Source organism: Cryptotermes secundus, unplaced genomic scaffold, assembly GCF_002891405.2.
Source record: "Cryptotermes secundus unplaced genomic scaffold, Csec_1.0 scaffold9396, whole genome shotgun sequence".
NCBI classification, from domain to species: domain Eukaryota; kingdom Metazoa; phylum Arthropoda; class Insecta; order Blattodea; family Kalotermitidae; genus Cryptotermes; species Cryptotermes secundus.
Window position 1 is genome coordinate 14,596 of NW_019733651.1, and position 14,118 is coordinate 28,713.

Sequence of the window (14,118 nt, forward strand, 5' to 3'; positions counted from 1 at the left end):
TGGGCCTGCACCCCCCACACACATGAAATTCACTGTCTGTACATACATTCCTCAAATGCTGGTCTGAAGCAGGTACAGACAGACATCAGTACACTAACAATGGTTAAGATGAGACTTGTAAACATGTAAGGACAAACCACATCAGAGAGAGTAATAAATGAAACAAGAATTTCAAGAACTGTCTACTTTCCCTTCACTATATACAGAGTATCAAATATTACATGACCACACAGGAAATACAGTTCTTCTAGAAGATTCTAAAGAGTTCCGATGATGGTGTATAACACTCGGAATTACTGAGTTTCTGGAGTCTCTGTTGTCCAGTAATCTAAAAGCTAATGGGGGACACATCTACTATGCTCGATCCATTAGAAAGAGCTAACATCAGTCAGATCCACTAGAGCTATTTAAATACCTGACAGCAGGCTATGTCAAAGGGAAATAACTAGTAGAATGTTATAGCAAACCATGAGGAACCTGTCGCATCATACAGAACTTCTCTGTGAGTTGGTAACTTCATTACTGATAAAGAGAGATCCAGATGGGAGGAACGTCCAAACTCGGTTGGCTGATTGCAATGCTATAGATGCACTGTGTCATTTGTAGTGGATCTCTTTCCAGCCTGGTCTATAGCATGCCCTGTGAATGTGGCAGAAGCTACACTGGTGAAACAGGCAGACCTCTAGCCTCTCAACATGGGGCTTCTAGAAAAATCAAAATTAGCCCAGCATGCCTATGAAGTCATAGGTAAGATTGGAATGAAGCCAGGATTTTGGAAGTTGACAGTAACAGCAGGTACAGGAAGCATTGGAATTGGCCCATATGACATGCTCAACCAATCTGATCAGAATACAGGATGAAATTTAGAGGGGCTTTGGAAGGACAGAGACAGAAGAGGAGGCTTTTTTTTTATTGCTAGTGTGGTAGGACTAAGTCCCTTGTACTGTGGCCACTTCTGGCCTATTGTACCAGCCCCAGATGATAGGTGAGGGTGATTATGCAGCAATTGGTGGAATGAAGATTGGCAGGGGAAACTGAAGTACTCAGAGAAAACCCAGCCCAGCGCCACTTTCTCCACCACAAATCCCACTTCAGCAGACCCGGGATCGAACCCGGGCCGCTGCTGTAGGAAGCCAGCAACTAACTGCTTGAGCTATGGCGAAGAGGTAAACATCCCACACAGAGGAGAAATATCAAACAACAAAGATAACAGCATGTATACTTAAGGAAATAGTCCATACCTGTGCACTATACTGCTATAGCCTGGGGCCTGGTCATCTGTGATTGGGCGCAGGAAAAGCGACGCATACTTGTGAGTGGCTAGCCGTCCATATAGCAGCATGATGGACTTCTTCCATGCTCGATATTCACGGTCTTCATCACTACAGCCAAATTATAATTTATCAGCACCCACCCACACCCTGGATATTGCTGTCTTGTGGGATGTGCCACTCACCAACGTTTCAGAAAACCATGCTGCCTCCATCTTCAGGGCAGAACATTCTGATTACCGAACCTCAAGGTTCATACTGCCCTAACACTGAAACCATCCACTAGATCCAATCATGAGACAAATTAATTCAGTCCGTATTCTCATGATTTGTTTCACTGTGATCCCCTTCAGTTCTTTCCTTACTTATCTCTTGGTTTTGCATGCACCTTTAAAAGAAACTTCTTCAAGAAAATTCTCTATACATTTCTCACCTACTTTCCTTCGTTCAGCTACGTACATGGTCTGACCTTCATGTAAGTGTGCACTGATATGAAATTCACTTTCCAACACCTGGTTCCAATAATTACATATTCACATGGAACATAGTCCTTCCGGAGAAGCAAAGAGTGGCTCAGACACTCGACTAATATTGTGCTTCTTATCAAACTCAAAAGGATATTACTGTGTTCACAAGCCTCCAGTCAATACTCATACTAAATTTTATTTTAAATGTACTTTGCAATTTCATGATAAAACATGCAGAATACTGTAAAAACAAACCACAGATGACCTCATGTTTCATGAGGCCTATGACTCAGATCTTCAAGGGACACTGACAGAAACATTCCTCCCTCTACCGAACAAGCAAGAAATCTCAACTCACGTGACAGGTGCGGCAGGACTGTTTGGCACAGAGTCAACAGGTGTTGCAGTGGCGCCCCGCCGTCGGTTACTTCGTGGTGGTTCCACAGCATCATTCGTCTTGTCATCCTCTGTGGATGGGGTATCAGCCCTAACTGTTACTTTCTGTGTGGCAGCGATCTTGTCAGGTAACTGCTTTGGTCCATCAGACGCTCCCTTCTCTTTCTTGTCTCCCACCTCTTCATCATCATCCTCCTCCCCCTTCCATGTTTTGCCTCCTGTGACGCTCGCCAGTGGGCTGTAAGAGGGGCATATATTTTCAGTGATGTTATTTGACTACACTAACCCACATGAAAAGCTATGAAGTTTTCAGGAATAAATGGCAACTAACTTAAGTCTACTGCTTTAGTGTAGCATGGTATTCAATTTAACTATAATGAAGTCACAAAGCTTCCTGTCATTTTGCATAAAGACATGATCAAATTTCACTGAAGAGAAAGCAAAAGAGAGGCAAAACTATTTAAATTGGGTACACAAAATGTATACAAAAGTATGCAGTGTATGCAACAATATTCTGTATTTAAAACAAAGTAGACACTATCACATCAACATTTGTTTTTACTGATACAACATGTTTTGACCCTTGCACTGGGACATCATCAGGCTTCTACCACCAGAAAATCACGTCAATATGTAGCGGCCATAAAGTTTTCAAGAGATTTATTGCAAAATACTTCATTTCCATTTTAGAACAATTTTAACATTTATCTTTTAATCTTTAGTCTCTAATTTTTAAATTTTATTATCAGAGTATTCAAAATTTTAACTGAAAGACTCAATTAATGCATTTAGAAACACTCAAGTGCACAATAAGGATCCTTGCTGAAGAATTAGATGCAATTCAGCAACTGAATCTGGTACCATTTTACACCTGATGATGACCCTGTATAAGGGTCAAAACATGCTGCGTCAATAAAAACAGATGTTGATACAAGAGTGTCTATTTTGTTTTAAATACAGAATATTGTTGCATTCTTTTGGATACATTTTGTGTACCTTGTTTATGACATACAACAGGATGCATACTATTAAGATTATTTAAACTGGAGTCCTTATTTTGTAATTTTTGCAATTCTGTGTGTGGGGGGAGGGGGCACCAGCACTGAATGCCATTTGTGCTTGGATGAAACTCAAGCTAAAACACTCCTTGTCCTATGACTGTCTCTGCTAAGGTACAGCCCACTACCAGCCGTGCAAGTTGAATGAAAAGCAGAACTTTCTATTGTGGAGCTTTCTGATTGGCACTTGGTTTCGTGGAGTGGGTTCCCAGGCAACGTTCACTAACAAACTGAAATGCATTCACAGCTTATAAATACAGCAAAGTGAGAGTATCCTCTTTCATTTCAACATAAAGGTACAGATCCAGTGGTCTCTCTTGCCATCAATACTGCAGCAAAGCAGAGGCATCTAACAGTGGTGTCACTAGCTAGAATATACAGCAGGCCACGCCATAGCTCACACGGTTAGTCACTGGCTTCCTACTGCAGTGGCCCAGGTTCGATCCCGGGTCTGGTCAAGCGGGATTTGTGGTGGAAAAGTGGCACTGGGGTGGGTTTTCTCCAAGTACTTCAATTTCCCCTGCCAATCTTCATTCCACCAACTGCTCCACAATCACCCTCACCTATCATCTGTGGCTGGTACAATAGGCCAGAGGTGGCCACAGTACAATGGACTTAGTCCCACCCCACTAGCAATAAAAAAAATAGACTATATAGCATCAAACGACAGTATGATAGATGAACGAATTGAAAAGGACTTGGAAGGTAGCACTCATAGCATAACTGTGGTACTTTCTCAGCATTTGCATGGAGGGTGCTATGCCCCAAATTTACAAATGTAATATGGGGGCATCGACAGTATGTTTTTGGATCGTAAAAAAGGTTTTATGCTGACACAAGGTTCATGTTTGTGAAACGCAGAAGGGAAAGAGCCTGGAAAAAAAGAATGCTTTGGCTCAGTACAGCCGCGCTGACAACGCGGAAGTAAGCGAGCTCATGACGGTAAAACACTGGGAGAAATAGAAATGCTGAGTAGACAGAGGCTGGCAGAACGGGATTCGCTGCCGTGAGAAGTAACTATCCAATGAGCACTAGCCACCCTCAGAAATAGCGTCAGAAAGGGGCGGGAGCTCACCGTCCCGGAAGATGATGAGCCATCAATTCCAGAGTACAAAAGTATCAAAATGGAAAATGTAATCAAACAATCTTTTCAAGGAGTGTAGCCGGAGGCTATGTCCATCATGGCACCGACAAAGTGGTGGTGGGCAATGATCATCTGCTTATCTTTCTCAAGTAAGTCGAACTACTCATATTAGCCATGAAATATAAGGTAATATTATTAAAGTGCAAACTCAATGACTAAATAAGCAACAGAGCAGGCTAGAGTACCATGTGTCAGTACAGAAGGGATAACGAATATATGTGAACCTTGTGAAACCCGACAGCAGTCGGCATTAACTACTGTATATACTCGTATGTGTATGTATGTAGATACTAGACAAATAGAGTAGGATGGAAATGTACTTCATTGGTACAACCCACTAGGCTCCTTCCCCTTACCGCTCCTGCGTTACCCTACGTCTCATGGGAACTGTGAGCTCGGAACCAGGGAGCAACGACAGTCCGCACAGGAAGAATAAGCTGGAGGAAGGGAGAGAGGCTCCTGAGGGACAGGAGCCGACTAAGAGTAGACTACTGTGAACTACTGTTTTTTTGGTAATTACTTAATACCCCCCCCCCCCTACAGCAGAACAACTGGTGTCAGCAATAAGATTTATAAGAGAAATATTTGTGTCGCAATCAGTTTGGCACAACAAGTGGTGGCAGTGGTGGGATTAGCCAAAGAGAGATGGCTGATGTAGTAATTTAGTATTCTATTTTAACCAATCCTGTCATCACGGCACAAGAGAGGGAATGAAGAAAACCATGAAAAACTGTAGTCATGATGGTTGATGTCCCAACCAAAATTCAAACTAAGCACCTCCTGAACACAAATAGAGAGCATTACTGCTACATCAACCCATTCAGTCATAACATTTCAAATCATTCATAATCATATTATTCAACAATCAATAACTTATAAATTTGATAAAACATCAAAAGTTATAGTACCTGGCATTCTCCAAAACAGCTTCCTCCCCGTGGTCTGCAGACCAAGCCTTCTTGTCGATTTTCTTTTCATCCTCACTGCTTTCAGCACGCGAGTCATCTTCATCAACTGCCTCCCCAATCTCTGTTACATCATGTACCTTTGTCATCAATTCCTCTCCCTCTGTGTCTTGTTTCTTTGTCTCGTTGGGCTGATTGACACTTCCCTCTTTAGGTTCTGCTGTTGGCAAATCCTCTTGCTGTTTCTCACACTGCTCATCAACTGTTTCATTGCCTGCAGCTCCCTCTCTCTCTACATTTTCTTCAACTTCATCTTCCAAATTTTCTCCTGCTATTTCTTTTTCCATGTCGCTCTTTACAGTGTCCTTCTTAACCTCACTATTCTCCAAACACTGCCCTTCAGAGTCTACAGCAGACACTGAGTCCTTTGTGGCTGCACACCTATCTACTGAATCTTTCCGCTCTCCACTATTCACAGCTCTGTCACTGGCAGGTGTCTCTTGTTTATTATCTTTCTCCACCACCATCTCATTTCCTTCCCTCTTTATGCTTTGTTCCTTCTCTTTATCAAGCTGTTCATTTCTATCCCTCTTACTGATTTCTTTCTCCTCTGCTTTGGAAGTAGGAATTTCAATGGCAACAATCTCAATTCTAGATGCTTCATCCATTCCAAGATCTCGATCAACGTCATATTCTGCAGTCACAATTTCACTAACACCTGCACTATCAGGATCACAAGTGCTAGATGAATCATCTTGTTTATTCTCTGTCAGACTGTCCTGTGGCTCACTCTCTACTGTCACCTTCTCACCACTATCCTTGAGTGTTTCCTGAGGATCAGATGATGCAGCGCCCTCACTGGCGATGTCTTGCTTCTTCCCATGCTCACTCTTCCCATCAAGAATGACTTCTACCATCTGGCGCTCTGTGTCAGGCAGTACCTCTTCTTGTCCACCCAAGGCGCTGCTATCGACAATGATGATGTCCAGATCACCAGCACTGGGCCCTGGTGCTGGCACCTCTATCACCTCCGCCACTGTCTGCGGTTCCGGTTCAGAGGTCTCGACCATGGCGGGCACCTCCACTAGCATTTTCACGCCTTCCAAGATGTTCTTTGATGGAAACAGAATCTCATCTGCCTCCTTCGTGTCTGAGTGAGACTTTGCCTCAAGCAACGCCTTTCTGTTAGCTTGCTCCTCCCTCTCCATCTTCTCAACATCAGCTATGGCTTGTGATACAGCCTGCACAGACATCCAAGAAATTGTAAGTAAACTGTGGTTTGCATACCACCAGTGGATACTTCGAATGTTTTGGGCACCTTACAGAAAAATATGCACAACGAAGGAATTTCAGAGAACAGGTGTATTTGCATCCTGTACCCCAAATGCTCCTCTAAGTTATGACTACATTTTTTAAACAACCTGTATATTCCACTTGGACCAGGTTTACATACCTCGAGTTCTTCATCAATCAGTTTCTGTGAAGGTTCGTGTGGAGGCCTCAGGGTCCCCACATCTTGCGGCTCCACAACTACCTCCAGGCCTACCACCTGGTCTCGCAAACTGTAAACATCACAAAAATAATGTTCATTAAGAGATAATTAGTTTACATCATGGCCTTTTATCTGGTTGAGAAGTCCCTGTTTCTGTGGAACCCGAAGGTTCATTACATTTGCCACTGGATCATACATGAGCCAGCTCAATCCAGTCCATTCTGCTGGCATGGGCCAGTAGCAATTTAGCAGTCAGTCAGACAGATATACTAGAAGGGAGCAGTTGTGGCATAAATTGAAGTACTATTCTGGAGGGACAGAAGAAAACTACAACAAAAACCTGGCATTCTAGCCAAGATTCCAACTAAGCACCTCCAAAACATCAGGTACCAGAGAAAACATGTTACATCCCCACAGAATAGGGTACAAGTACAGAAACTGTATGTGAACACATACTTTGGTACTGTCACTGTGTCAGAATTCTGCTCCACTTCCACAACTTCGACGGGTTCGTCTGTGCCAACTTCGCGGCGCACTCGCATCTCTTGGTGCTGAGGGTGGCACACCTCCCCTGCTGCAAATGGCACAGAAACAAGTCGGTAACAAACATAATCTACAGACTGGAATCCCAAACTAATGTTCCTCAATTTAAGGTTTCCTCTCATTTAACATTTAATTTCAATGATTCCAAATCAATAATCTGAAAGTAAAATTTCTTCCATTTAACATTTTCCTTGGTTTAGTGTCCAAATACACAGCTTCGCAGAGAAACCTCAAATAGGGCTTTCACTCTGCTAAGATTATGGTCTTCTGCAATGTGTATTCAGGTAGCCATAGGTACCAACATTTCTCAAACCATTCTGGTAAAATTTCAATTAAGACTGATTTGAGCTTCAAACAAAATAGGGGATATAGTGACCCGATATGAATCAGAAGTATTTTATACATTTAGGGTTTAGGGAAGCACTCAAACCAGTTTCTAAGTCACTCAGACACTTCCCTCTTTCTCAAATGACATTTAAACTGTTGAGGGGCACCCTGTTCATATCCTGCCCAAAATTTCCGATTTTTTTTTTAAATATTCAACACAATTAAGTAAACTGTGAAAAAATTAACAGTATAAGCTTCATCACACTTTGACTATTTTCCTTATTAACTTGTCCGAGACACATCAGAAGTAAAGGAAGCAGCCGTGCTTGTAGCCCAACAAGTATACAGACTGTCCATATATAGCAGTCTACATAGGGCACGTTTCTGCTCCTCACCAACTGCAATGAATTTGTGGGAATGTCGACTGAGACACTACTTGGCAGCTGCTTACAGTGCAGATAAGTGAATCACAGACCTACAGAGAATATATAAGAGAACACAACTCAGCTATGGCATGGAGATTAAACTGTCACCTGGAAAGGGTCCATACCTTTCCTTGATACAGTCAGATTTACCGTTTGATTTCACTGCTATCAGCAAACAAGCTAAATAAGCCACAACACGGACTTCATATTTTTGATTCTGCTGTGGCAACAACAAAATGGCTTGGAAAACAATCAAACGAAGAGTGTATGGCCAAAGCAATCCAATGACTGGCATGAGATGCTGTGAAAAGTCGACCTGTTTTGCTGAGTGACAAAAGAATGCATTAACTGAAATAAAATACAGGTAAGGTAAAAAGGTAAAGTTGTTCCTGTGCTTAACTAATTAAGCACTACGCCATGAAGGCATATGGAGAAGTGGATGTATAGATCCACATTTTATTGACTTCAGCACTAGCTGGAGGTGAGTGGTCAGCTTCACGCCCGTCGCTTTACCCTGAGGGAAAGAGCCCTCGGTACCCATTGGACAGGAGGTTGGGTGGACCCCAGAGCCGGTCTGGAAGACATGGAGAAGTGAAAATTCTTCACCCTACTGGAACTTGAACTCCAACTCCTTGGTCATCCAGCCCATAGTCAGTCACTATACAGACTACACTATCCTCGCTTTGGAAATGAAATGATATAAATAAATATATTATGTCATTATTTAATTAATATCCTTCATGGTCTGCCAGAACAGCATGCGTTATACTGGGTACAGGCAGTCCTTAGTTAAACCAATAGGTGACAAGACAGTCTCAGTGTATCTCAACAGAGAGAAGCTGTGAAGATGTTTCCAAGATGCTGCACACACAGCTCCTATGGTACATATGGGTTCGGGGATTTAACGAACCTGTCAGTAACTCAGACTACACCATGTCAAATGACAAAATTATTAGTGAACCTAGAAACATTGCTGAAGGAAATGGACACAGCCTAACTTGAGACACCATCATCCCATATTCCTGGAGGAACTGAGGGAAATCATGAACACCTTTGGTGAAGACTGCCAGTCTCGAGGACAAGATTTAACTCTTGGACCTACTGAATAGAATGCAGGGGTTCTATCCAGCCAACAGTGATGTTTGTTAAGCAAAACTAAATTTACACGAAAATGCATCTAAATACAGACAAAATTCAATTTTCAGGTTTTGACCTGAGACCTCTCCATTACACATTCATTTCTTGCACTGTGCTGTGAACTGTCATGACTAACAAACAGTATGCTGAGAGTGTTCCCAGATTGGGCTTACCTGCTTTGTTGGTGCTGGGAGGCAAGTGCTGGTAGGGAGGTTTGGCAACACTGCTGACAGGCAACTCGGGTAGAGGCTTGCCAGGTAGGCTAGGTGGCAGCTCAAGCAACATGGAGAGCGTGGGTGCTCCTGGGGACAAACACGCTCACACAACTGTAAGCTCACACTATGACCCATGCAACCGTGTTCGTGCTCACACATGCAGATATTCTCAAGCTTTACATTTAGCCAAATTATTGCAGACAAACTGAACACATCACCAACAGCAGATGGAAAATCAGAAGCAAGCAGGAGGGTAGAGTGAGCAGAAATATACTGTATATGAAAGAGACCTGCGAAAATAGTCATACTCTGACCTTACAGCCATGTGAAATGACAGATGACACCTGCCATAGGTAATCAACTTGTGCATATGACGAGCATGGTGTGAAGAGCAAGCAAAAAGAACAAGATAAATTATCTTCTATAAGCAATTAAATATGTACATGGTTTAAACAGAGTTTCGGAGAAAACGTTAACTTCTGTGGTGAGTTCACGCAGTGACACCGTCCTGATCATTTTTACAAATCCCAAAAAATCGTGCATTTGGATTACACAGTGAAATATGGTTTGTACTGTTAGCTCATCAAACATCAGATACCCCAATACTCTATAATTTAAAGAAAGGTAAATCCCTTATACAACATGGGCTCATGTGGTGCAGTTTAGCACACACATTCAGAACATAATTTCACATTTACTTACACAAGGATAAAGTCAAATAGCGTAAGAGACACACAGGTGAAGATCCACACATTCCTTACTCTCAGTGCTGAATACAGATGAATATCTGAGCAAAATTAAAAGGGTCTGTATACTACACAATCACATAAACAAAAACGTGGACAGCAAACAACATTCGTTTCCAGTGGGAAAGAAGGCAGATTCTAGCAGAACAAGGCATGAATGTTGTGCAGGTAGGTGTCATTAAGATCTGTGTGAGGATGTGTGACAGATTTCCTTCCCTTGTCTGCACAAAACAGCAGATGACTCACCAGCAGCAGGAGATGCAGAGGGTGGTTTTGGGGTGTCTTCAGCCCCTGCAGCTCCAATAGCACTTGTCACCAGATTCTTAAGGCTAGACGACACTGTAACAGGTGGAGGTGCCACACTCAATACGCCTGGTGCGGGAATACCTGGTGACGAATGCAGAAGGCTGGCAATTGTGGGGTTGTTTGACCCTGCACGATGATTTGCTGTGATAGCAGAATGCAGGATTGACGACTGCAACACATGAAGTTCATGTTGGTTAATTATTATTTTACTGGAATTGGGTGTTCACCCGGTGGCAGTAGAACTTACACTGATAGAGAGAAGGAAAGTTACTTACAGACTGGTTATTTTATAGATATGAATCAACTACAGAGGTTACATACACACTGCAAATGAGATATGGCAGAAATTACAAATCAGGATGCATGGGGAAGGAGGAAGTTGTGGCTATTTCTAGGGACTGCCTATAAGCATGGCAAGAATAAGGAAAAGCATGATACTCCTGTCAGGATAGCCAGTTTCTGAACAGGATTCAAAGCAGGTACCTTCTAAATGCCAGACCAAACTGCTCACCTCCATGTCATATGACTATGATAATCAGGACTGAGCCACTCAATGAAGTAGCCAAAGATACACATAATTTCAGTTACAGACAGGAGCTTTCCCACCACATTCAGAATGGGTTCAGACCAGCTGAAGGGTCAGGGTGCTGGGATGAGACCTGCTCAAGGTATTACTTTCAATGACAACTCTCTACTTTCTTTCACACACATTTCTAAGTGCTTCAGAGCAAATATTACCAAGGAAAGCAAACTCTGCGTGGAAAACAACTTCTGTCCAGTTCAGATCCTGCACTCACAACTGTGAGACAGCACTGAAGGGGAGGAGGGGGATCCACAGAAACTGGGGAAGGGGAAGGGAAAGAGGGCGATACAGAATGGAGACAAATAATAACTGTGGAGAAGATGGAGACAAAGGATAACAACAAAACGAGAATGGGAAAGAAGAGGACAATAACAGAGAATCTGAGAAGGGTTCTTCCTGGTACCTTGCATCTGGTATATACCAGCATTTTTCTAAGTGACTGATATCTGATCTCTCAAAAGGAAGCAAGTGTACTAAGCACTACATAAAGGTCATGTGCAGAGTCCTCTCTTTGCTTCTGTGCTCTGCATGGCAGGTATATCTCAGTACAAGTGTGTCCCACATCATGCCCCAGAGATACAAGTCACCTACGGCCTTTTCTGTAGGCCATTATACAAGACTGTCAGTAGCTTCTCTTACCTGAGCTGTTGGAGCAGGTGATGGGCTCTTGAGTAGACTTGTCAACAATGGCGAAGTTGGAGTAGGCGCCGCTTGCTTAACTTCTGCAGAAACTTCTGTACTTTCATCTCCAATCACCTGCAAAAATGATCAAATTGAATGGAATACAATAAACAGTAAAAGACTGTATGATTTATTTTCATCTCCTAACGCTGCTGGTCAAATGTCAAAGCATGATAAAGGGCTGGACACAAACCTAGGACTAACAAGTAAGTGCACAACTTTGGTGAGAAAAGGTATTGGAAAATAACTACTTGGATGACAGAGAGAGAGAGAGATGTGGGGCTAGCATATAAAAATTGATCTTAGACAAATACACTGCCTTGGGAAAATCACTCCTTCAATTCAACTCACATCAACATTAAGTGGCTCACTCAAGGGGCTGTCCATGGCGCTGTCTGCTTCACTGCTTGGCTCTGATTGGCTGCTATTGCGGCGGTTACCACCGGGTCCACGCTGAATCTTCTTACGATGAGGTGACGCTGGGGTCACTGCAAGGTAATCATCACAAGGACTTTTATCTAGCTTCTTTAATGTTATCCATTCTCTGCAAGAACTCAATAAAACAGCAGATGCATCATCAGTTGATACACAATGGCAGAAGTATCAACATCTTATGATTAATTCTGATACAGCAATAGTCTATTATACAAACAATTTTACTCTGTAAACTGTTACTGATGAACATTACACAAAATTTTCACTACAGAAGAGGAATGGTCAGTTTAATGCTCGTCACCTTTCACCTCAAGGAAAAAATCAGCAATACATCTTGAACAGAAGATTCAGTAAATAAAGGAAACAAGTTAGGAAATGCATACAAAATATGACAATTCTCATGTGTTCAGTTTGTTATTGCTTCTCTGTTTCAATTCATGAATGAAAACTGTTCATATTCTCTTACAAATGGCAAACAGATGAAGCAGCAGATCAGTAGAAAACTCAGCCCAATGGTTCTCACATTACAAGGTAAATTAGGTAAAATACTACAACACTTTGGCATAAAATGTGTTTAATTTTTCTCAACTTCTACTTGACACATTTCTCACTGTGTTTAATACTTCACAAGTTACACTCAAGATCTGTGCAAGAATACACATACATCTTTGTGTAAAGTGTGTCACTGTTCTGTGAGATTAACCAGCATTAGAAGTGGTTGATAAATTTTAGTTAAACTCCTCAGTGACAATTTTCATAAAAATCTGTGCATGGTGTGAGTTGTTACATGCAGAGAGCCAGGAATAATGACCCTTAATAAATGTACTTGCAACTATGTAATGCGAACATGTGAAGAGCAGTTCTCATGTCCTGTTTGACATATACCTGGAGGCTTCCATGCTCTCTCCAGTTCAATCTTCTTTTCCTGTCGTTCCTGCAGCCATCGTTTGTGTGCCTCTGTATCTCGCTCCTTTTGCTTCTCCTCTCTGACATGAAAGAAACGTCCCAACACAATCAGGGTACGTTCAGTGTACAGTATTTACTAGACAGTTATGAAAACAAAATTTAATAGACACATCCTTAACTGCATAGTCTGAATTATATAACATTATTTTTGTGACTGCAACATACACCACTTTCACCGTTTCAAATTATTACAGTGAAATGAAGCTTGCATCAAAATATCTTCAGAGTGTCCCTAAGGTATACAGAGGTGAGGAGGTAATGCTCCATGAATTTTAAACCTTGGCACCAAACAAGCAGAACAAAGCAGAAATGCTTCTTCTGACTCGTATTCATCGGGTGTCTGGTTCAAATCTTGGCCAAGACACTGACTAGCATGAGGTGATACATTGCTTCCATCAGTGCTTCCAAGGAAATACCAGGAGTGCCTTCAATTATGCATGACCTGTTCCTTCGCAGTCTTTTCAATTCAGTGTTCACTATCATCCATTCAACACTATACAGCCAAGGCCCCACCAGTACTCATGAATAAAATAGAGATAAATAAATAAAAATGCAACACAGCACTGCACAGAGTCCTGAGCTTAACAGTTTGTCTGCTTTTTATCTCCATGGAAAGAACCCACAGCTTGGCATGCGCCCCAGACACAGTTCAAACATGGTATGGCCTGTCTAAGCACATCTCTTAGGGAATTTGTACCTTCACTGGCAACATTAATGAACCGAAGTCCCAAATTTTCAACAGCATGCCTGAGCCTGATATGGTAATAATGCTTCCCCCTCTATGCTTCATCATGATAATGTAATTAGCTGTCTTGATATCTGAACTCACAACCTAAAAGATGTTTGAGACAGAGCATAGCAACAAGAGAAATGCCTGCTGACAGGAAACTCAGCCATTAATCCCCATGGCTATCCTAAAGAAAGTGTGTCTTTCATGAGATATTTTACTCACTGCTCAATTTGCTGACACATCTCCGCGAGCCTGTCGTCGGCCTGTCCTGCCTTGATCTGTGCCACTTCT

General features: G+C 42.2%; 1 protein-coding gene across 2 annotated transcripts; it reads right to left on the reverse strand.

Annotated features, from left to right (window-relative positions):
- Positions 1 to 581: 581 nt before the first annotated feature.
- LOC111868171 (bromodomain-containing protein 8) lies at positions 582 to 14,118 on the reverse strand (the record flags this gene model as incomplete). Of its 2 annotated transcripts, XM_023858600.2 has the most annotated exon segments (12): positions 582 to 639; positions 1,242 to 1,382; positions 2,097 to 2,372; positions 5,245 to 6,482; positions 6,695 to 6,803; positions 7,190 to 7,307; positions 9,339 to 9,467; positions 10,373 to 10,601; positions 11,655 to 11,771; positions 12,048 to 12,184; positions 13,017 to 13,117; positions 14,050 to 14,118. In XM_023858600.2, coding segments are annotated over 12 exon segments (2,707 nt in total), but the record flags the coding sequence as incomplete, so codon positions are not given.